This window comes from Lynx rufus, unplaced genomic scaffold, assembly GCF_022079265.1.
Source record: "Lynx rufus isolate CCGP_SWC_20201006 ecotype Redwood Valley unplaced genomic scaffold, mLynRuf1.p SCAF_15, whole genome shotgun sequence".
NCBI classification, from domain to species: Eukaryota; Metazoa; Chordata; class Mammalia; order Carnivora; family Felidae; genus Lynx; species Lynx rufus.
In genome coordinates this window covers 21608406-21632058 of record NW_025814829.1, presented here as the reverse complement: position 1 = coordinate 21632058, position 23653 = coordinate 21608406, and the positions used below count along the sequence as shown (strand labels likewise).

The window sequence follows — 23653 nt, the reverse complement described above, 5'->3', positions numbered from 1 at the left end:
CACGCGGGCCACCGGCCATGGGACCCAGGGGGTGCCGGGTGGTTTCCAGGAGGCGGGAGCTTCGGGGCCCAAACCTGGGAAGTCCCGGTCCAAGCGGGACCAGTTAGTCACCCTGGAACGAAGCCGCTTCCACGCCCCAGCCCCCTCTGCGTGTAGGTGGGCGTGCAGCTGCTTCCTGGGGAGTGGAATAGACTGTGTCGCATACGAGCCCGAGTAGTTACATAACCTCGCCAGGCCTCAGTCTGCTGATATGTAAAATGGGGTTAACAGTAACTGTCTCATAGGGGTTTGCAGCGTCTGAACGAGAAGGCACCAATGTGCCTGGTGAAGCATCTGGCACCTAGTAATCACTTAAACGTTAGCAACCTGATTTATTACTCATCCATTCAGTTCATTCAGCACATTTGTATGCGTACAATGCCGGGCACTGTTGTAGACCTAAGGAACAAAGACAAAGTTCCCGCCCTCGTGGAGGGGGGGGGGGGGTGGCCGGACATAATGAACACATCATATAACATATTAGGGGAGAAGACCTGTGGAAGGAAACAGTGACACAGCATAAGGGGATCGAGAGTGCTGGAGCGGAGAAGCCATATTATTAAATCAGTGAGGTCAGGGTCGGTGTACAAACACCGGAAAGAGGTAAGAGAATGAGCTAGTGAACAGCAAGCTGAGCCAAGGAGGAGCTACTGCAGGGCCCTGAAATAGAAGCTTCTCGAACGCGTTCAGGGCATGGCAGGAAGGCTCGCTGGGCAAGGAGCAAATAGTAGGAGTTGAGGGGTGGGAGGCCGGGGGCTCTTGAGGGGCCTTACGGGCCATCATAAAGGCCCCGGTGCCCGCTTTCACTCCAAGTAACAGCCACCAGTAGGTGAGTGCCAGGGGTTGGGTTTGAAAAAGATCGTTCTGGCTACTGTGTTGGGAGGAGACGGGGCACAGGACAGCAGGGGTGGGAGCAAGGTTACCAGTTAGAGGACAGTCGTCATCACCCAGGCAAGAGAGGGTGCCAGCTCACACCAGGACGGTGGCAGTGGAAAGTGAGAAGGGAATAGACCTTGGGTATATTTTGAAGATAAAGCTGCCAGGATGTGCTGGCTGAATGGATAGAGCACGAGAGAGAAAGAGGGAGGTCACAGGGTATTAATCTGAGAACAGAGAGGGCAGGATGACCTCAGATGGGTGCTTTCAGCTAGATTGTTGTTGCTGCTGTGGCTTTGGCCTCCGTTGGGGTCTTGGGATGTCCCTTAAGATGACCTCTAGTATCTGATATCTGGTTTGCCCTCACAGTCATCTACTCACCTTGGTAAGGGGGCAATGGCATCTCCTCGCTGCTTCCTTGAGAAACGTCCCCGGGGAGACGAACAAATGATCAGAACTCCTGTTTCCCTCGAGCAAACCTGGCCCTCCAGTAGAGCGGTCCCAAACTGGCACAGCCTCGCTCTCTCAGGTCCTCGGGGAGAAAGAACCGGCCAGGACCCGCCGACTGCTCCGCCTCTGCCTGCCTGGGGGTCACGATGCCCTGCCCAGAAACACTCCTTTCCCAGGCCCTTGCTTCCCCTTCCCACTGGGAACCCGACTTTGCAGTGCGGTGGAGGCAGGGAGCCTCTGGGAAGCAGCCCAACTTGCTTCTAGTGCTTTGGCCAAACCCACTCCCCCACAGAGTTGGCTACGCCACTCGGCCAGAGGCCAGGGTGGCAAATCTGGGCACTGGGAGGCAGGAGGCCCTGGATTAGAATATGGGCACCGCTTCCCTGACCGGCTCCCCGTTTCCCTCTCAGACTGAGCACTGGCAGGTGAGAGTGGTCTCTATTCCCCAACTCCAACAGTGTGGAAGCCAGTTCACCACCACCGCCCCCCGACCCCGCACGCGCGCGCACACACACACACACACACACACTTTTCCTCCACTCAGGGTCCTTCGTCTACCCTCCCAGACAGGGGAGTATCTTGAATACCCCTCCTGATGGTTTTTGTCTTCTGGATGCAGAAATGGAGGCCATCTCAGACCCTACAAGCAACACCCCTTCTGGTTTCCCCTTTCCCAAGTCTCTTTCTGTCCGAGTACCTTCCCAAGGTCTGACCCAAATCTCTCCTCTTGCCACTTAAGATACCACTCTTGGGTCCTGTTGAGCGGAGACGGACAGTAGAGGTCTGCCTTCACGCCACGCCCCCCTCCCCACCGGGGGAATAGCCCTTCCTGTTGACCAAAGTGTGAAGCAGCCCTCTGGCATCAGCATCTCCAATTCTCCTTGCAGCTTCCTGTCCCCTGCTCTCCCTCGTGAGGCTTCATGGAGTGTCCCTGCCCTCTGATTCTAACTCTCCTCTGCTAGGACTTTCTTTTCCCCAGACAAAGCTCGCCCCACCCTGCCTGTGGGTGGGAACCCATGGAACAGTGCAGCTCCAGATGCCAAGCCCAGGGCTTATCTGCTGCTCTGGGTAAACAACTTGAGAAATGCCACCTGGCATCCGTTGAAGTTTTAGGATTTCCCTCCTTCCCCTACAGTATAACCCCCTCCTGGGGCCCAGCAGAGGAGCCTATATATAAGGCCTGGGGGCCCCTGGGTGGCTCAGTCTGTTAAGCGTCCGACTTCGGCTCAGGTCACGATCTCACAGTTCATGAGTTCAGGCCCCGCGTCGGGCTCTGTGCTGACAGCTCGGAGCCTGGAGCCTGCTCCGGATTCTGTGTCTCCCACTCTCGCTCTGCCCTTCCTCCCCCACTCTCTCTCTCTTTCAAAAATAAATAGACAGGGGCGCCTGGGTGGCGCAGTCGGTTAAGCGTCCGACTTCAGCCAGGTCACGATCTCGCGGTCCGTGAGTTCGAGCCCCGCGTCAGGCTTTGGGCTGATGGCTTAGAGCCTGGAGCCTGTTTCCGATTCTGTGTCTCCCTCTCTCTCTGCCCCTCCCCCGTTCATGCTCTGTCTCTCTCTGTCCCAAAAATAAATAAACGTTGAAAAAAAAAAATTAAAAAAAAAAAAATAAATAGACATAAAAAAAAAAAAAAGTCCTGAAATAAAGGCGGCACTGAGAATAGGGAATAATTCTGCCTATCCCTTTTCTCTCTGGAACATGTCTGGAATATGGGTGCACACTCATGCAGGTTTATAAGCATATGTGCTAGAGGGGAGCGTGCTGGTAATCAAGGACTGCATACCGTCTGACTTTCCCTCTTCACTTTTGTGTTCTCTTTTCAATCAATGTGAATAATAGTGCTTCTCTTAATACCTAATACTTAGTCTAAGTAGTACTTCTCTAAGTCCACAGTACTTACTAGAATGGTAGCACCTCTTAGCGGTGTGTGTCTGTGTCTGTGGGGGAGGTGACACAATGGGGGAACATGTGCCTCAAGGGGATGGCCACAGTTGGGAGTCCGAAAGCCTCTCCTGTTCTCCTAAAGCCCCTGGAACTTCCAAACGGGACAACTGGTCCGGCTGTCTCCTAGCTTCCTAGCGTGACCTTGAGCAGAGAGCTTATTCTTCCGGGCCTTTGTGTGTGAGGCAGTGGATGGAAGCTAACTCTGTTGTAGAATCATCACCAGTAGTTACATGTTAATGTGAGAGGAAAGTTCTGTCAGCCCCAGGGACCGTTTGAATGTCTGTGTTCTCAGAGCTGGAGCCTACAGCATCCTTGGGAGGAGGCGGTGAGGTGTTAGATCTAGGTTAGCTTACCCTGGGGACAGAGCAGCAGCCAGTGGCCGCCTGTGACCACCTTGTCCCAGTTTGCCCATTTTGAGACTGAAGGTACCACACACACACACACACACACCCTCCCCCCCACGTCCTGGGCAAAGTGGGGAGATTGGTCACCTTGGCTGGATCTCATACTTGGGCAGAACAGGAAGCGGAGGGTCTTTATTTCGGTCTTTCAACTTCCTTCTTCTGTCCTTCATTTCTTCCCCTTTTTGCTCACCTGCTCATCCTACTCGTATCTCCTTCCCAGGTCTGTCTGGGAACCCTGCGGACCTGGAGAAACGTAAGCACGTGTTCGGACAGAACTTTATCCCCCCCAAAAAGCCCAAGACCTTCTTAGAACTAGTGTGGGAAGCCCTCCAAGATGTCACACTCATCATCCTGGAGATTGCAGCCATCATCTCCCTCGTCCTGTCCTTCTATCGGCCCCCCGGTGAAGAAAATGAACGTGAGTGTCCACAGCAGCCCAGCGCAGCTCTGATCGGCATTCTTTCCAGCACCTCCAATAAGCACTGGTCTTAGCAGTTGGCAGGGTGTAGCTTAAAAGTTCGGGGGGGGGGGGGGTGGGCAGGGCTCTCCAAAGAAAACCAGCAAGTAGCTAGTAAGCTGTTCTTCCAACCCATCCTGATTCCAGGGTCTCCCTCCCCTTCTCCTATCAAATCCTCATGCAGAATATCAGGAGTCCTCTACCCTCACCCAACCAACAAAACCTGCTTCTCCCAGTGCCCCCCGCCAGCTATTTGGCATCATGGGAAATAGCAACGACCTGGAGCCTGACCACGTTAGGAATCATAAGTTCTGCACATGCGACTGGCCAGTCATTGACAATGACAGGTTTCGTGCTATCTAGCACGCAAATAATTCTATTGGCAACGAGACGGTGCCCAATCGTGCCATCCTCCAGTACCCTCAGAGGATGGCTCTACTACCCAAGGGTTTTATTTTCTATTATTCTCCTTCCCTGACTTGCCGTTCTGGGGATTGTGGAGACACTACTTCCGTTTTGAATGTTAACAAAAGGCCCCCAGCTGACCCTTCCACTCTCTCCTTTCCCTGGGCTAGAGTGTGGTCTACCCGTAAGTAGCCCGGAAGATGAAGGAGAGGCAGAAGCCGGCTGGATTGAGGGGGCAGCCATCCTGTTCTCCGTGATCATCGTGGTGCTGGTGACTGCCTTCAATGATTGGAGCAAAGAGAAGCAATTCCGGGGGCTGCAGAACCGCATCGAAAAGGAACAGAAATTCTCCGTGATCCGAAATGGTCACATCATCCAGCTCCCCGTGGCTGAGATCGTGGTGGGTGACATCGCCCAAATCAAATACGGTGAGAACTCGAGCTTCTTGTACCTGTGGCACCCTCCCTATCTGAGGACTAGGTCCTTTGGCATAGGGGGCTGGGAATCACCGAAGACCCAAAAAGATAAGACCGCAATCGTGTTAGCTTCTAGGTCAGGGGAAGGAGGTTGTGGAGAAGGATCTAAAGAAAGAAGAAACTCTCCCCCAAAAGTGTCAGACTTGTACCCTGTGTGTCTTAGGGTTAAAAATCCATAATGTTGGGGCGCCTGGGTGGCGCAGTTGGTTAAGCGTCCGATTTCAGCCAGGTCACGATCTCGCGGTCCGTGAGTTCGAGCCCCGCGTCAGGCTCTGGGCTGATGGCTCAGAGCCTGGAGCCTGTTTCCGATTCTGTGTCTCCCTCTCTCTCTGCCCCTCCCCCGTTCATGCTCTGTCTCTCTCTGTCCCAAAAATAAATAAACGTTGAAAAAAAAAAATTAAAAAAAAAAAAGAAAAAAAGAAAAAAAAAATCCATAATGTTGAGGCCATGAGAAGTAACCGTTAGTTCATAAGGAGTTGACAGGTTGTCAGAGATGAAGTCATCTTTCAGAGGCTCTCCAGGTACCCCCCTGGGCCATTGCCCTATGGGCAGGGCCCGTGGAAGCAGCCCTGAAATGGGGTTGGATGGTTCCTACCCTCTGCCAAGCTCTTTCCTCCCCTCTTTCCCTGTTGCCCTTTCCCCTGTGTGCACTAGGTGACCTACTGCCCGCAGATGGGATACTGATCCAGGGGAATGATCTCAAGATTGACGAGAGCTCTCTGACTGGGGAATCAGACCATGTCAAGAAGTCTGTGGAAAGGGACCCAATGCTGCTCTCAGGTATGGCCTCTGGCTGCTTCGGCCCCCATTCTACTTCCCATTCTACCTCCCCCAGCCAGCCAGGCTACGGAGACCTGCTCCAGGCCTCGCTCTCTCTTCTGGCCCTACCCCCTCTCCTTCCCCTAGCTTCATCTGGGGCAGCAGCATATCGGTGGGTTGCATACAGGGTTATCGGGCAACCTAAAAGAGGTTCTCTACAGCAAGTGCTCTAGGAGCCTTGGTAGGGCGCTGCTGGTGGGGGTGGGGGTGGGGGAAGGAGTCTTACCCTAAAGCAGTTAGACGCACTTTTCTCCTTACCCCCCAATCTGCTTGGTCTATTTGATTTGATTTGATTATTATTTTTTAACTGTACATTTATTTATTGAAAAGAATCCATGTGCAGTTGAAACCCGTGTTGTTCACGGGTCAACCATATTAGCTAAAGCTGGGAGCAACAGTACTTGGGTGAGTAAAGATAACCAGCGTTCTAGAACAGTGATTCTCAACCTTGGCTACCCGTTGGAATCAGCTGGAGTGCTCGGTCTATTTTAAATGGGCCCAGCTCTTGACCGTTTCCCACTATCTGCCGAGCGGATCATTATCCGTGGGGAAGGAAGGAAGAGGGACTGTTGTTTTCTAAGTTTGCGCTCCACACCAAAGCCTGGCTAGGGATAAAAAACAACACTCCTCCCACCTTCTCCTTTCTCACATAGGGACCCATGTCATGGAAGGTTCTGGCCGGATGGTAGTGACGGCTGTGGGTATCAACTCTCAGACTGGAATCATCTTTACCCTTTTGGGAGCCAGCGAGGGAGAAGAGGAAGAGAAGAAGAAAAAAGGTAAGGGGCATTTGAGATGACATTCTGTTCCCACCCGTGCCCGTGGACAAAGCGGGAGGCAAGAGAACAGACCCGGATGGAACATCTGCGTGGAAGAAGCTGCTGGATGAAGAGCACAGATATCTGAACGTCTTGCCGGGATAAAGATGTCAAGCCTGGCTCCCCAGGGTGCTCTGATGAAAACCAAGTCAGGTCACCTCTGAGGCTCAACTCCCATGTCTGTTAATGGATGTGCAGGGGCAAGATGTAAAGCTTGCCCCAAGGGAGCTGGCTAGGTGCTCCGGCTCCAGATGCCCTCCGTGCAACCCCCCAACCCTTCTTCCACAAACGTGGGGGATTAAATGACCCGTCAAGGCTGAGGGTAAACTGCCAAAACCGTGGGCTGTCAGGGGGAGAGAGACACAGCTAGGAGAGGGGGAACAGAGAGGTAATGTCTCCCCCCAGAGTTAGTCCTGTCTCTGCCATTCACGTGCTCCTGAAGGGAGGAAACACAGAGGGTGAATGAAGAAGGGATACTGAAAAGAAATCTTCCCCTTTCCCTAGGCATTCCTTCTTTCCTTGGAGGAGGGAAGGATTTCTGTCCCTTGGCTAGAGGACCATCTCAGGCTGTTTCGTGGAGGGCGGGTCATCAAAAGGAAATGAAACACGTTCCCCCAGGAGCTAGACTAGTGGTTTTTGCAGCTACCTGCAAATGAGTAAGGAGGAAGCTTGCCTGGTGCCGGTGAATTGACACGGAGACCCCTTTCAGAGCCTTCGCCATTAGGCAGAAACAGTTCCAGCCTCTCACTTTCTAACCCCCACCCCATTTCTCCCAGCGATGTGACTCAGGCCGGGAGCAGCCTCCCAGCAGCGGCCGGGCTCCGGGAGAACGCAGCTCAGGTGTGGGTGTGCACTCACCTGCACGAGTGGCTGGTCTGCACCCCCAGGATTCAGGAGAGCCCCTCGTGAGCATGGATGTGAGCAGAGACGTGAACTTCCTTTATAGTCCCTTCCCTGCCGCTCAGCCCCTTTGCTGTCGCCCTTTTGGGCTCTGAGCAGGACCAACAGATTGGATATCTGATCTCTTAATAGTCGCTTTGGGTCTCCACCCCACTTTTTTCTTTCTTGTTCAAACAGGTAAAAAACAAGGAGTCCCTGAAAATCGCAACAAAGGTAACCTCGCCACCCACTCATTTACCATCTCTACCTGCCCACACTCAAATCAGACCTTTCCAGGCCATCTGCCTTCTCCCTTTGTCCTCTCCATAAATCTGTTATCTGCTGCTGTGGCCTGGATGCCTCATCCTGAGGAAGGTGCAGAGATTTGGGGGCGGTCTCAGGGGGGGGGGGGGTCCCAATCCCAATCCAAAATGGGACAACAGCACCCTCTGCTGTTGTCTCATGGAATCTCCTGTCAAGGTTTCTCTTGGGGAGCGTGTGGGATGGATCAGCTCTTCTCTGGGCGCTGAACGCATTGCTTCATTGCCCTCGGCCAGATTTAAACACCAAAGGTCATCGGTTTCCGGGCTGGAAGACTTCAGGGTCCTCACGGTGGAGGGAGATGGGGTGGGCAGTCCCTGCACCCTCCTCTTGCTAGCTGCCTCATCGGTGTCCTCTTCTGGTCTGGTCTTCTCTTCTAGTCTTCTCGGGGGTGCTTGGACAGAGCCCTTTCTCTGTACCTCTCCCCACCTCTTTCTTTGTTCTCCCCTCAGTCTGTTTTCTTCCTCCCGATCTGGTGTGTGTTTCCTTTTTGGTGGCTGTGTCTACATCCCGTCTCTGTCTTGTTTGTGAGTCTGACAACAGAGACAGTATCTCAGGAAGGGCATCCTAAGCAAAAGGGCTGAGCTCCAACGGGGGTGAAGCTGGAGGGGTGCTGGGACCCAGCGAGAATGGCTCTCTTGAGACAGCCACTAGTGATTATTTTGCTCTTTGGACCCGTGTCATAGGAGTCTTCAGGAATAAAGTCATCCCATCGGAGAACCAGGGCTCCACAGAAATAATTCTTTAATTTTAGGTCTCTTTAACTCTTCTTTCGAAAGCAAAATGGGTTTATATGTCTGTCTTTATCCCTCTCATTCCAGAGGGTCCCTCATACCAGCTTCTTCCCTCTCCCCCCCAAAAGACTTACCCCTGTACCTCCCCACTCTGTGCCTCCCCACCTTCGTCAGACAGGGGAGAAAGGGCATTTCCTTCCGCTGTCATTCGACTGATATGAGGAGGAACTGGAAAACATCTTGTATTGGGGGGGGTCTGTGTTTCTCCCCTGACGGTCTATAGGAAGAGAGAGAGGAACCATTTAACAGAGCAGACCGGGAGGGCCCTTACGCTCTAGAAACGTCTTCTAGCCTTCCCCATCGGCCCCTTCCTGCAGTGAAGATTCACCATTCTGAGCACTGAATTCCAGGAGGGATGGTTGTTGGTAATAGCGCTTAGCGGCATGACTAATCCTCTTGCTGGAATAAGCCTGGCTTGGGGCTCTGAGGTGGTGCCAGGAAGCTGCCACTGAAGAGGAAACCCGTACCCCGAAAGCACTCCCGTTTCGTCTCCAGTTGTCAGAATATCATTCCAAGGCCCCAGTGGAGGGTGCAAGGCAAGTGCCCCGTCTGGCACGGGGTGAGAGTGGTCAGAATCGACATCGGGGGTCCGAGGTGGATTCCAGGAAGGAGACAGAGGAGTTGGGGTTCTCACGTGCTTGCCACTCGCTGCCGTCACCTTGCGCGCTCACCTGTCCTCTCTGTTGTGCGCACCCTAGCAAAAACTCAGGATGGGGTGGCCCTGGAAATCCAGCCACTCAACAGCCAGGAGGGGACCGACAACGAGGAGAAGGAGAAGAAGGCGGCCAAGCTGCCCAAAAAGGAGAAGTCGGTGCTGCAGGGCAAGCTGACGCGCTTGGCTGTTCAGATCGGGAAAGCTGGTGAGTAGGGCGGCGGCTTCTTGTTGTTCGTTAGTGCTGTTCCGGATCCTGGCCTCCCTGTCTCCCTTCTGTACCAACCGGGCCGGCAGAAAGAAGCCGAAACTTCCAAGGGGCTCGTGCAGCCCAGGGAGTAGGCCCCCTCTCCCTGCCACCCTCCGGCCACTCCCTGGGCCTTTTCAGGGAGAAGCGTGTCCCAGCGTGCAAGGGTTAAAGGCCCCGTGGTCTCTTGCCGCCAAGTGGGAAATAAAGAACTTCTGTCACACAGGGGAGATTTACTTCAGGGAGAGAGAAGACTCGTAACCACCCACCTGTTTCGTGTATTGACTTATAAATTCCTCAAGGGCAGAGAAGGCTCCTGTTTCCTGGAGGCAGTTCCCGAGTGTGGTCCTAGCATCTGGCCAGGCACAGGACAGTAAATTCAGAGTAAGGACTGGAAGAAAAAGGAAGCCTGTGGTTGGGAGAGGCTCTTTCCAGACTGCCTCTACATTCTCCCTCTACCTTCTGTTGGGGGTTAAGGGGTGGGGGGGGAGGGGCGGGGCTGGAGGAGGAAACAGAAGGAATATTGCGCCTTCAGTGGGCAGAGCCCTCCAGGTACGGTCTCGTCCCACTGTTTAATTATCTCCTGGCCCCACCCCTCTCTTTAGCACAATCAGAGGCTAGACCAGTACATTCTGTGTGGACAATTCACCCGGAACCTGGTTAAAGCGCAGATTCTGAGTCAGGAGGTCGGGGCCTGAGAGTCTGCATCTCTGACAAGCCCCCAGGCGATGCCAGTGCCGCCGATGGGCTGACCACACACTGGGGAGCCAGAAGCTTTGCGGAGCCATTAACCCTGTGTGGTTGTTCCCGCTTACATCGACTGACAATCAAATACAGTTAAACATTCAGTTCCTCGGTCACATCAGCCTGAGTTCAGTTGGTCAATGTCCACACTCAGGTCGTGGCTACCTTATGGGACAGCGCACGCGGCGAACGTTTGAAGCATCGCAGAGAGTTCTGCTGGACCGCATTAGTCTAGCCCTATCCTTTCAGTTCTAGTACCCGGCTGATTTTGACCGCTGTGACATCTCTCGCGTATAAACTGTACACGGATGAGATGAGTTGCGGGTGTGGAATCACGTTCCTGAGCCTGGCGCATGGGTGTGAAACATTAAACAGACCCCGCCTAACCCCTTCTATTGTCCTCCGGATCCCTGCCCTGCTCTATAGGGAGTGCGAGCTACCTGGTGGGCCGGCCACCGGGTCTCCTCTCTTGTTTTAGTTTACGTATCAAGCTAGGCCGGGAGTCGGGCGAGGCAATGTGTCACCCTGGGAGGGAGCACTTCCTTAAATTTTGGACCCTACGCACCCAGTTTGCCTCACATCGGCCCTGACCCTGCTGAAGCAAAGCTCAAAAGAATACGCTTTCATTGGTATAATCACCTCTAGCCTTGCTCTGATTCTCTTGAGTCATTAGGCCCTCAGGAAGAGCAAAGACCCAAACTAGACTGGGGTTTGAAACAAAGCTCTTCCCAGATATTTTGCCACAGAGAGGTGCAGGGTGCCCAGATAGTGATTCCCTCAGCCTTCAGAGTGGCCAGACAGCACCCGGGCCAGGTGCTTTCTGACCTTGAAAAGATTCTTCCATTTACATCAGTGTTGTAGGATGACCAGCTGTCCCCGTTGGCTTGGGACTGTCTTGATTTTAGCTCTGAAAGTCCCACATCCCAGGGAACTGCACAGCCTCAGACAAACCAGAATAGTTGGTCCCCCAGCCAGTGTCCATTCCAGAAAACTCTCTGTGGGGAAGGGGGTGAGGGGATAGGTGAAATAGGTGATGGGGATTAAAGAGTACACTTATCATGAATGAATGAAATAAATAAATAAATAAATAAATAAATAAATAAATAAATAAAATTTAAAAAATTTAAAGATCATAATTTTGTTTTGATCTTCTTTAAAAAAAAAAAACCTCTCTGTGCCTTGATATCCCCATGAAAGGGGATGATCATAGTAACTTACCTCACAGGGGTTTCGTGAGGATTAAATGGGTCTGTATACGTGAGGTGCTTACCTGGCCTATAGCAAGCACTATAGAAATATTTGCTTGTTGTAAACATACAAATTATTGTCATCTCCTATCTATGCCGTGTCAAGAGAAAGGTCAGGAAACACTGTTCTGAAAGTTAGTCATGCAGGTGACCTTAGGGACATCGCTGTGAACGAGTCGTGAATTGATAGGGGAGAAACCCAAATTGATAAACGACTAGGAAGTAGGCAGATACAGTCACTACGTTATGAATTGTGAAAAGAGGGTAGGTCTGAGATAGAATCATAAAATGCTGGGTTCTTGTTTTTAGGGTTTTTTTGTTTTTTGAGAGAGGGAGAGAGAGAAAACACATGTGAACGCACACGGGAGGGGCAGAGAAAGAGGGAGAGAATCGTAAGCAGGACCTTCACTCAGCGCAGAGCCCGATGTGGGGCTCGATCCCATGACCCTGGGATTATGACCTGAGCCAAAATCAAGAGTCAAACACTCAACTGACTGAGCCACCCAGGCACCCCAATAAAATGCTGTTTTAGAAAACTAGACCTGCAACTATGTGGATGGAACTGGAGGGTATTATGCTAAGTGAAATTAGTCCGAGAAAGACAAAGGTCATATGACTTCACTCATATGAGGACTTAAAGAGACAAAACAGATGAACATAAGGGAAGGGAAACAAAAATAATATAAAAACGGGGGAGGAGGGGACAAAATGGAAGAGACTCATAAATATGGAGAACAAACTGAGGGTTCCTGGAGGGGTTGTGGGAGGGGGGATGGGCTAAATGGGTGAGGGGCCCTAAGGAATCTACCCGGGAAATCAGTGCTGCACTATCTGCTAACTAATTTGGATGTAAATTTTAAAAAATATAAATATAAATAAAAAACATAAAGTGTTAGATGACCTTGCCCAAAAGAAAAAAGAAAACTAGACCACCTCCTTGTTTATGAATGAGGAAACAGGCCCAGAGAGGGACAAAACCTGGCACAAAGCCACGAGTCCGGTTAGCGCAGGGCCGAGACTAGAGCCTGTGTCTGTGGGAGACAAAACCAGCGTCTTTTTCCCTGCACGGTGATGTGTAAGCAACAGAGAATGGATAGGGGATCTGGGTACGACTCCCTAGAGGGAGTGGTTCTAAACCCTGGTAGCAAAGCCTCTAACTTCTGCCAGCCCACCTCTGGCTAGGGCCCCGGGAAGGCCCTGGAGCCTGGGTTCATGTGACTTGTTTCCCGGACAGGCCTCATCATGTCTGCCATCACGGTTCTCATCCTGATCCTGTACTTTGTGATTGACAACTTCGTGATCCACCGCAGAGCGTGGCTGCCCGAGTGCACTCCCATCTACATCCAGTACTTTGTCAAGTTCTTCATCATCGGCATCACTGTGCTGGTGGTGGCTGTGCCAGAGGGGCTGCCGCTGGCTGTCACCATTTCCCTGGCCTACTCCGTGAAGGTGAGACGGGAACGAGGCTGGCTCTTCTTTCAGGACACAGATGGGAAGGGAGGGCGCCGTGTAGCCTGGGGCGAAAGGCCGGGCCATCTCCCCAGACCCTGCGTGGCACCTCGCAGGGGCAGAGGCCGCTGGCACTGCTCACAGGTGAAAGACCCTCTTGATCAGCCGCATCAGTGTTTCGGGAAGCCAGTGGAATCTAAGGAGGATTCGCCACAATGGTATCCTGCGTTTTTGTGCCAACAAGAGGAGGAGAGGTGGAGACATGTTGGCTGAAACATGGCCTTTGACCTGTATTCGGTCCCCTCTCAAGTCTGCTCTCATCTCCTTTGTAGAAAATGATGAAAGACAACAACCTGGTGCGGCACCTGGATGCTTGTGAGACAATGGGCAACGCCACAGCCATTTGCTCTGATAAGACCGGCACGTTGACCATGAACCGCATGACCGTGGTACAGGCTTATATTGGAGACACCCATTACCATCAGATCCCGAGCCCTGATGTCCTCCTGCCCAAGGTCCTGGACCTTATTGTCAACGGCATTTCTATCAACAGTGCCTATACCTCCAAGATTCTGGTAAGCTCTCCCTTTGCCTGGACGCTTCGAACGGGGTGGTCGGAAGGGACCGTCAATCTTCTCTGGACAGAGCAATTTTCTCTTGTTTGTTCTGCCTGAATTGCCATCCCCCACCACGTTTCCTACTCCTCACTGAACGTGTTTGGCGTGACTAGGGAATGATCCATGGGAGGAGAGCAGAGGTGGGGAGGCAGGTAGAAATCTACGGCCATGAAGCGCCCACCAGGCACCATCTGAGGGCGGAATCTCTGGAAGAGACCTCGTGCTGGTAGCGGAATTGGGCTCACCAGGAGGAAAGTACATATTGTCCAGAAACTCAGAGAGGGGGTTAGAATGAGACCCGCACAGGTTGAGATTCCAGCACCACCCCCAGGGTAAACGGAGCCCCGGATGGCCCAGCGACCACAGTCGCCCCTGCCCACTGCCCGCTTACCCTTGGGAAGAAAACGCATGAAAGTTTTGTCCTTTCCTTCCTCAGCTCTCTCCCTAGTCGAGGCCCGTTACTCAAATGCCACGTATGATTTTTCTCTCAGCCTCCGGAGAAGGAGGGAGGTCTGCCGCGGCAGGTGGGCAGCAAGACCGAATGCGCTCTGCTGGGCTTTGTCACAGACCTGAAGCAGGATTACCATGCGGTGCGCAATGAGGTGCCCGAGGAGAAGCTCTACAAGGTGTACACCTTCAACTCGGTGCGCAAATCCATGAGCACGGTCATCGAGAAGCCCAGCGGGGGCTACCGCATGTACAGCAAGGGCGCCTCGGAGATCATCTTGCGCAAGTGAGCACTTCCTTCCCCCGCTTCTCCTTCCCTGCGAAATCCTCCCCCCCAGCAAGGTCCGGGCAGCCCGCGCCCGTGCTGAGCCCCGCCGAATGATATGTGAGCCCCGCTTCGGGGCGGTGACCGCAGAACCAATATCTGAGCGCTTGCTCGGGGCCACGCAGTTTTCACGTGCCTTCGGGTGGCCTGTTCCATTTAATCTTCACAGCTCAGTGCAGCAGATACTGTTGTTATCCCCCCTTTGCGGATGAGAAAACAGAGGTCCCGGGAGGTGAAGTAACTTGCTCAAGGTGATGCAGCTAAGAGTGGCGCAGCCAGGATTCGGACCGCAATGATCCAAGCTCTCGTTTGCTAGCCTGAAAACAGAATAATGCCCATGGGGTTCCTATGATTAAATGGTTCAATGTAACTTCGGCCTACGTCAGAGACGTTGTGAGTTCGAATCTAGATCGCCACAACAGAGTGAGGCAAATGAATCTTTTTTTTTTTCCAATATATGAAATTTATTGTCAAATTGGTTTCCATACAACACCCAGTGCTCATCCCAAATGAATCTTTTTGATTCCCCAGTGCATATACAGCTCATGCTTACACTAGACTGGAGTCTATTGAGGGTGCCATAGCATGATGTATATATATATAAAAAAAAAAAAATAACATACTTTATTTTATAAATACTTTATTGCTAAAAAAAAATGCTAACCATCATCTGAGCTTTAGTGATCATAATCTTTTTTTTAAATTTTTTTTCATGTTTATTGATTTATTTCGAGACAGAGAGAGTGTGTGTGCACGCATGCATGAGTTAGGGAGGGGCAGAGAGAGAGGGAGAGAAAGAATCCCGAGCGGGCTCTGCACAGAGCCTGACGCAGGACTCAATCCCATGAACCGTGAGCTCATGACCTGAGCCGAAATTAAGAGTCAGATGCTTAACTGACTGAGCCACCCAGGCGCCCCTAGTGATCATAATGTTTTTGCTGGTGGAGGCTCTTTCCTCGATGTTGATGACTGCTGACTGATCAGGGCGGTGGATGCTGAAGGTTGGGTGGCTGTGGCAGTTTCTTAAAATAAGACAGTGAAGTGTGCCGCATAGATTGGCTCTTTTCATGAACAATTTCTCTATAGCATGAGATGCTATAGAGATGCTATTTGATAGCATTTTACCCACAGTAAAACTTCTTTCAGAATTAGAGTTACTTCCCCTCAAACCCTGCCACTGCTTTATCAACTAAGCTTATGTACTATTCTGAATCCTTTATTGTCATTCAACGATCTTCACGGCATCTTCATCAAGAGTAGGTTCCATCTCAAGAAATTTTCTTTGCTCATCCGCTAGAAGCAACTCCTCATCTGTCCGTGTTTGATCGCGAGATCATAGTCATTCAGTCCCATCTTCAGGCTCCACTGCTCCTTCCAGTTCTCTTGCTATTTCCACCACATCTGCAATGAATTCCTCCCCTAAAGTCTCGAACCCTGAGGGTCAAAGTCATCCATGAGGGTTGGAATCAATTGCTTCCAAACTGCTGTTCATGTTGATATGCAGGCCTCTTCCCATAAATCATGAATGTTCTTAATGGCATTTGGAAGGAGGTTTCCATTTACTTTGCCCAGATCCACCAGAGGAATCTCTATCGATAACCTTACAAAATGTGTTTCTTAAATAATAAGCCTTGAAAGTCGAAATTACTCCTTGATTCATGGGCTGCAGAATGGATGTTGTGTTAGCAGGCATGAAAACAACATTAATCTCGTTGGACATCTCCATCAGAGTTCCTGAGTGACCAGGTGTATTGTCAATGAGCAGTCATATTTTCAAAGGAGTCTTTTTCTGGGCAGCAGCTCTCAGCGGTGGACTTAAAATATTCAGTAAGCCTTGTTATAAACAGATGTGCTGCCATCCAAGCTTTGTTGTTCCGTTTAGAGAGCACAGACAGAGTAGATTTAGCATAATTCTTCAGGGCCCTGGGATTTTCAGAATGGTAAGTGAGCATTAGCTTCAATGTAAATTCACCATCTGCATTAGCCACTAACGAGCAAGTAAGGCTGTCCTTTGAAACTTTGGAACCCAGGCACTGACTTCTCTCTAGCTGTGAAAGTCCTGGATGGCATCTTCTTACAGTATGAGGCTGTTGCGTCTACACGGAAAAGCTGCTGTTCAGTGTAGCCACCTTCGTTAATCATCTGAGCTAGTCCTTCTGGAGAACTCGCTGCATGTGGCTGTCTAGTTTTCCCAACACCGTTATTCTACATCAGCACTTCCGTTTTTATATTATGGAGATCTCCGCTTTCCTTAGACCTCATGACCCAACCTCTGCTATCTTCAGACTTTTCTTCTGCAGCTTTTTCACCTCTCTTAGCCTTGATAAAATTTAAGACAGTTAGGGCCTTGCTCTGGATTCGGCTTTGGTTTATGGGGCCGTTGTGGCTGGTTTCGTCTTCTATCCAGACCATTCAAACTTGCTTCATATCAGCAACAAGGCTGTTTCACGCGCCTACCACTTGGGTTTCACGGAAACAGTCCTTTTCGTTTCTTCTAAGAACCTTTCCTTTGCATTCACAGCTTGGCTATTTGGCACAAGAGGCCTAACATTCAGCCTCTCTCGGCTTTCCACATGCCTTCCTCATCAAGCTTAATCATTTCTAGGTTCTGATTTAAAGTGAGAGATGTGCACCTCTCCCTTTCACTTGAGCACTTAGAGGCCACTGTAGAGTTATTAGTGGCCTAATTTCAATATTGTTGTCTCTCAGGGGATAGGGAGAGAGACGGGGAAAGAGCTGGGCAGTGGAATCAGAACACACACAACATTATCGATTAAATTTGCTGTCTTACATGCGCGCGACTCTTGATGTCCCAAAACAATTACAATAGTAACATCAAAGCTCACTGGTCACAGATCACCATAGCAAATATAATAATAACGAAAAAGTTTAAAGTATTGTGAAACTTACCAAAACGTAACTCAGAGACAGGAAGTGGACAAATGCCGTTAGAAAATTGGTGCCAACAGACTTGCTGGATGCAGGGTTGCTACAAACCTTCAGTTTGTAAAAAACAAAACAAAACAAAACAAAACGAGGCATGCCTATACAGAAAATGCCTGGCACACAGCAGTACTAGAAATGGTGCCTCTATGTTCCGTTTTCCTTCTCGCGCTCAGTTCTGATTATAGAAAGTTGCATAAGTTAATCAATGTGGCTAGGCTCTTCGCAGGTCATTAAAGTTTAGGCGTAGGCATAGGGCCAGTAGCTGAATTAACCAGTGCTTCTAGTTGGCTGCTAATTAGCCACTTTCCTTCAATGAGCACATTCCCGTGGAACACGCCCCATGCACTGAGTACTATTCTAGGTCACGGGAATTAAAACTGTCTCTCCACCTTTGAGAAGTTCAAAAGAGCAGGTGATCCCCAAAAGACTTCACATATGAGTAGGGACAGATGGTAGGGGGGAACGGCACCTTCTGCTTACGTGGACCTTATCCACCTACACACCTCCCCACCTTGGAAAAAGGGACTCAGCTGGGGGAGAGGGATGAGAGATTTCTGGCCTCAGAACAGTGTCTGGCTTCAGAGCAGTTGCCAGAATGTCTGCAGGTGACCGTAGAGACATACTGGGTGAGACGGGGTGCTGCTTCCTGACCGTGTGCCTCCCCAGGTGCAATCGAATCCTGGACAAGAAAGGGGAAGTGGTGCCGTTCAAGAACAAGGACCGAGATGAGATAGTGCGCACTGTCATCGAGCCCATGGCCTGTGAGGGCCTCCGAACTATCTGCATAGCTTACCGGGATTTCAATGACGGAGAGCCCCCGTGGGACAACGAGAGTGAGATCCTCACCGAACTGACCTGCGTCGCGGTGGTGGGCATTGAGGACCCCGTGCGCCCAGAGGTGAGGCTTTGGCTTGGCCAAAGGGTAAGAAAACATGAATGGAAGTCTTCCAACAGCCCCTGGCACGTGTGCAAGCTGAGCACGGTCTAACGGGAAGCCACCCAGGAGTCACAGGAACTGGGGTACTGGTTCCATTTCTAGCTGTGACCCCAGGCGTGTTACGTAACAGCTTCTCACTTGCAGGGATGGATGTTCCCAGGCTTCCAGCTTCACAAAACTGCTTTAGAGTGCTGAACTGCTAGAAGGTGCCATTCTGATGGTTAATGCCGTCTGAGGGGTGAGAAGTATAGGTTTCATTGAGCTTATGATTTGATACCTAGAACAGCCAGGAGGCTGAGTTAACTGGGACACCATCCCCGCCTCCAGCCGCCTTCTTTCAAGCAACACATTCTTGTTGAGTGCCCCTAGGGTAGCTGAACACTATTCTAGACGCTAAGGCATCGGAAAAAGTCTCTGCTGAAAAGAAATTCAGACAGATGGACTGTTAGTTGTCAAGGCCCCCAGGCAGGAGAGGGCAGTGTGCATTGGGGAAACTGCAAAGAACTGATATGGTTGGAGTATGGACCAGGGGGGTGGAGAATGGCAAAAAACGTCTGCTAGGGAGGAAGACAGTGGCCAGATCTCAAAGGGCTGTGTATATGCCCTGCTAAGGAGTCTAGATCTCAGGGAGAGTAGGCTTTCACACCCAGCTCCTGAAGCAAATTTCCTCTTCAACTCAAGTTACACTAAAAGGCAAATTCAAATGTAGTACCGTGGGTAGGACAGAAGTGAGGTGACACCGGACAATATAAAAATGACCGGACGTAGCCAGTGCCCCGTGGCACTGCTCCTGGGGTACCTGTCTCCTGTGTACAGTGAAGGGACCCTGAACGGGGACAGCCTAGCAGGCCTCACCACCCCACCTCCTCCTTTCCCCTTGCCTTACTCTCCATAGGTCCCAGATGCTATCGCCAAATGCAAACAAGCTGGCATCACTGTCAGAATGGTGACCGGTGACAACATCAACACAGCCCGGGCCATCGCCACCAAATGTGGCATTGTCACACCTGGGGATGACTTCTTGTGCTTAGAAGGCAAAGAGTTCAACCGACTTATCCGCAACGAGAAGGGCGAGGTGGGTCGCGGGCGGGAAGCCTGGGTCTCGTGTGGCGCAGCTGGGACGCGCGGGAGAAAGCAGCTGGCTTTTGTTGTGGTGGTCGTGTGTTTGTTTTTGTTTGGTTTTTGTTTTTTTGGAAGATCTAATCGGCTTTATTAAATGGTTTCATGAATCGGGCAGCAGCCCATAGAGGAGGGAGGGGAAGCTGTGAGGAGTTGTACCGCCAAGTGGGTGGTTTTTAAACTAAAATCTATTCATAGCGAGACGTTCCTTCTACCAAAGCTGCTCAGGGGGTAAAACTGCGAGTTTCCTTTCTCCTCGTCATCTTCATTCATAAGCTAACTTTTGAGACAGCCTCACTAACTTTTCGCGTCTTCCCGATTTTTTTCAGTTAAGGAGTGATTTTGTACTGATTTCCCTCCATCCTCACTCTCCTGTGTCACCACCCTGTGACTAATGCTGGCACAGGTTTGTAAGAGGATGTGGTCTGGGTGTGAAGCAGACCAGAGCTTCCTGGTCTACATAGAAACCACACCTAAGACCTTAGAAGCACTTTAGCCCCTGGAGCCGACAGCTAACCCCTGCCCACCTCCTGTCAAGGCTCCAAGAAATAGGGGATTGGCTCCCCAGTAGGGAACTGGGAGGAAAAAAGAGACACGCGGAGCCTGAATGGTCACCATCAACGAATCTGCCCTTGGAGACTCAGCTGGATTTTCATGTCCCGTGGAGGCCATGATAGCAGCCGCCATGGGCCATGGAATGCCAGCTCCCCCAGAATCTCAGAGCGTGGGGAGAAGTAAGCTTCTTCTGGATGACTATTCTGGGCTTGCCTGACCTGGTGTGGTCTCACGTTGGCAGGTGGAGCAAGAGAAGCTGGACAAGATCTGGCCGAAGCTTCGAGTCTTGGCGCGATCGTCCCCCACTGACAAGCACACCCTGGTAAAAGGTAAGCTTGGCTGCTGGCCAGGTACCTGGGGCAGAAGACGGCAGTCTGGGGCAGGGCAGACGAGGACCGTTGGCCAAAGCAACTCTCCTGTCCTGAACAGGAAGGTTCCAGGAGAGCTGTCCGGCTCGTGGGGGGAACAGACAGCTTAGCCAACATCTGTAGTCAACCCATATAATAAAGTGGTTTTTAAACATCATATCTTGGGGCACCTGGGTGGTTCAGTCGGTTAAGCGTCCGACTTCGGCTCCGGTCACGATCTCACGGTTCGTGGGTTCGAGCCCTGCGTTGGGCTCTGTGCTGACAGCTCAGAGCCTGGAGCCTCCTGCTTCGGGTTCTGTGTCTCCCTCTCTCTCTCTGCCCCTCCCTCACGGTGCTCTGTCTGTCTCTCACAGGTGAATAAATGTTAAAAAAAATTTTTTTAATAAATAAATAAATAAAATAGACATCATATCTTATTCAACCAGGGCAGGTTAAATGATTCCCATTTTGCACATAAGGAAGTTCGAGGCTGGGAAGACGAGTAGCTTACCCAAATTGGCCAACTGGTAAATGTAAGTGGTACAGTTCAACCCCCAGGTCTCTGTCCTTAATTCAACCGGTGGCTTCTCCACCAAACACCAGCTGCCTTACGGCCCTTGGGCTGCCACAGGCTACCTGATAAAGACAGACTCGTAGGTCAAGGTGCCACCTGTGAAACAATTCACAGCCCTGGGGTGATGCTGTAGAACCTCCAGCATAGAGAAGAAAGAAGGAAAGAACAAAGTAGAAAGGGAGATGGTCACACACACACACACACACACACACACACACACACTCACACTTGGGCACCAGCCTGGACGCCAGAGAAAAGGCATCCAGGTATCATGTATGTGCATGTAGATGTGTGCACGTGTGTGCATGCTGGTGTCCAACTCTGACCTCCCGATCTTTCTCCTGCCTTCTCCTTGGTCGGAAGAAGCCAGCCTCCTGGGAAGTATCATTTTCTGCTTTAACTCTTCCCCCCCCCCCCATTGTTTTGCTTCCTCTTCCTGCTCAGGGAGCACATGGCCCTCGCTGGCTGAGATGGAATGGAAGGATGGCTGGGCTTCCCCAGCTGGCTTCAGGACCCTGCAAGGCGTTTCCTCTCTCTGGGTTTCAGTTTTCTCCTCTGGAGGATGATGGGAGTGGCGTAGATGATCTGGATCCTCTCCAGCCTTCTGAGTCTATACCACCTGTGGCTTCAGGCTGGCCGTCACTGTGCCCTTTGCTCCTCCCTCTTCAAAGCGCTAGGCCTCCTGGCCTTGGAGGCTGAGACACTGCTCTCCTCCGACCACCAGAGGGCAGGAGTGCACCGTCTGCTCTCGTTGCCAGAGTGGCTGCCCAAGACGGGATCAGTCCACCTCACCTGGTCTTCACCCCTTCCTGTGGTTGTTTTCAGCTAGTAGCTGCACTTCTATTTGTAAATTACCTGTGTTTACATGCCTGCTGCCACATCGAAGGCTGGACAAGGTGCTCCTCTAGCCTTTCCTTACCTCAGATGCCTGCACAGAACAAGGCAAAGCAGTAGCAGCTTCTCAGGAACTGACAGATCTGTCAGGGCTCAGAAGGATGGTTACACTTTCAACATGCTATCAAGTGAGCTTGTAACCCACAAAATAAAAAAGAAAGGAAAGAAAGGGAGGTGGTAGCAGGGGCCAGGGAGGAAAACCCCAAAAGCACCTTCGAGGGGAGCAGAGGACTGAGATGGCCCATGTGGACTCACCGCGGTGTGTCTGTTTCTCCCAGGCATCATCGACAGCACTGTTGGGGAACAGCGACAGGTGGTGGCTGTCACTGGCGATGGCACGAATGATGGGCCGGCCCTGAAGAAAGCAGATGTTGGCTTTGCCATGGTAAGCAGCTCAGTACACCGTCTCTCTGCCTGCAAGCTGCCTTCTCCATCAGGAAGCCAGGACAGGCTTCTTGTAGCCTGCCGCTTCCTGTCCCTCCACGTCCCACGCCGCGCTCTTTTTTCTGACTCTGTCTCTCCTAACGACCCAGCCAGTGAGAGTATGTGTAGTGGGAGAGCCATCAAGTGTGAAGACTAGACGACACAGGCAGGGAAACCACGACGTGTCAAGCACGTATTCCTTCGCCAGCACTGTTCATCACTCTGCTTTGCGCTCGTGAGGCCAAGCGCATCAGAAGCACTTGGAGAGTTTATTTAAAATCGCATATTCCAAGGTTCCACATTTGGATATCTTGATTCAGTAGCACATGGGTGGGTCCCAGAAATGTTTGGCTTTTCCTAGCAGGCACACTGGTTCATTCTGACATTCCAGCAAATGTAGAAACCCCCGGATTGCAAATGTCATTCTCACACTCAAGTAGCTTATGATTGTAAGCCTCCCATATGTATTGCACTATTGGTGATTTTTTTAAGCCATGGAACGATATTCAAGAATAATCTGTGTTTGGGGTGCTCTCTTTAAAAGCAACCAAAAGGGGCACCCGGGTGGCTCAGTCGGTTAAGCATCCGACTTCGGCTCAGGTCATGATCTCACGGTTCGTGGGTTCGAGCCCCGCGTCGGGCTCTGTGCTGACAGCTCAGGGCCTGGAGCCTGCTTCGGATTCTGTGTCTCCCTCTCTCTGTGCCCCTCCCCTGTTTACTCTCTCTCTCTCTCTGTCTCTCTCTCTCTCTCAAAAATAAGCATTAAAAAAAAAACCACTTATTTTTTTAATACCATTATGAACTCATGGACTTAAGTATACTTGATGTGTTTTGATCCATTGCCCTTGTTGTTATTTTGACATTCACATTGACCCATCATTAGCCTCATGAATATTGCTGGGTCTTTAGATACAACGGCAATTGTCTTTAATACCTTACTTGGTTTCTGGCAGGATAAAAGGTTCCAGAATCATCATGCATATTTCTCGTCCTGCCTGGAATCATCCATTTCTCAAAGGAGTCCTGCTTTTTGGTGAGAAATGGTATTTAGAGAACACAGTCTACATGTCAGGGTGTTCCTGACTACTGAGTAATTCTTTGTTTCTAGATCTTTTCAATGGGCAAAGCGAGGAAATACATCTTTTATGCCTCTTTTTTTTGTTTTTGTGTTTCTTTGTTTTAAAGTAAAATACTTCATGAATCCATATTGGTATTTCCAAAGCAAATTTAGAATTATAGAACTCTAACTTGCTAATTTTATTTAACTTCCTTGATTTTCTATTTATATCTCTTAAGCTGAAAATTCCGATCCTAATGTCATTAACATAATCATAATTTGCTTTACCCTAAAATATAGGTGATAGTCTCAAAAGAGCAATAATAATACAATTACTCTACTACAAACAGTTCAAGATCTTTCTTACAGTTCTTTTTTTTATCCTGGAGGT

The 23653-nt window shown here is 50.8% G+C and overlaps 1 protein-coding gene across 4 annotated transcripts in view; it reads left to right on the top strand.

The window, feature by feature from the left end:
- Positions 1–23653, top strand: part of ATP2B4 (ATPase plasma membrane Ca2+ transporting 4) — a 99030-nt gene that overhangs the window by 54854 nt on the left and 20523 nt on the right. For 3 of the 4 annotated variants that reach the window (XM_047076653.1, XM_047076656.1, XM_047076654.1), the window contains exons 3-15: positions 3934–4131; positions 4746–5003; positions 5706–5831; positions 6524–6649; positions 7766–7801; positions 9381–9542; positions 12807–13021; positions 13354–13596; positions 14130–14371; positions 18023–18254; positions 19189–19368; positions 20209–20296; positions 22061–22167. In XM_047076653.1, the coding sequence (XP_046932609.1) occupies positions 3934–4131; positions 4746–5003; positions 5706–5831; positions 6524–6649; positions 7766–7801; positions 9381–9542; positions 12807–13021; positions 13354–13596; positions 14130–14371; positions 18023–18254; positions 19189–19368; positions 20209–20296; positions 22061–22167 (2213 nt within the window). The remainder of the gene's footprint in view (positions 1–3933; positions 4132–4745; positions 5004–5705; positions 5832–6523; positions 6650–7765; positions 7802–9380; positions 9543–12806; positions 13022–13353; positions 13597–14129; positions 14372–18022; positions 18255–19188; positions 19369–20208; positions 20297–22060; positions 22168–23653) is intronic. The other variant, XM_047076655.1, reaches the window with a different exon arrangement.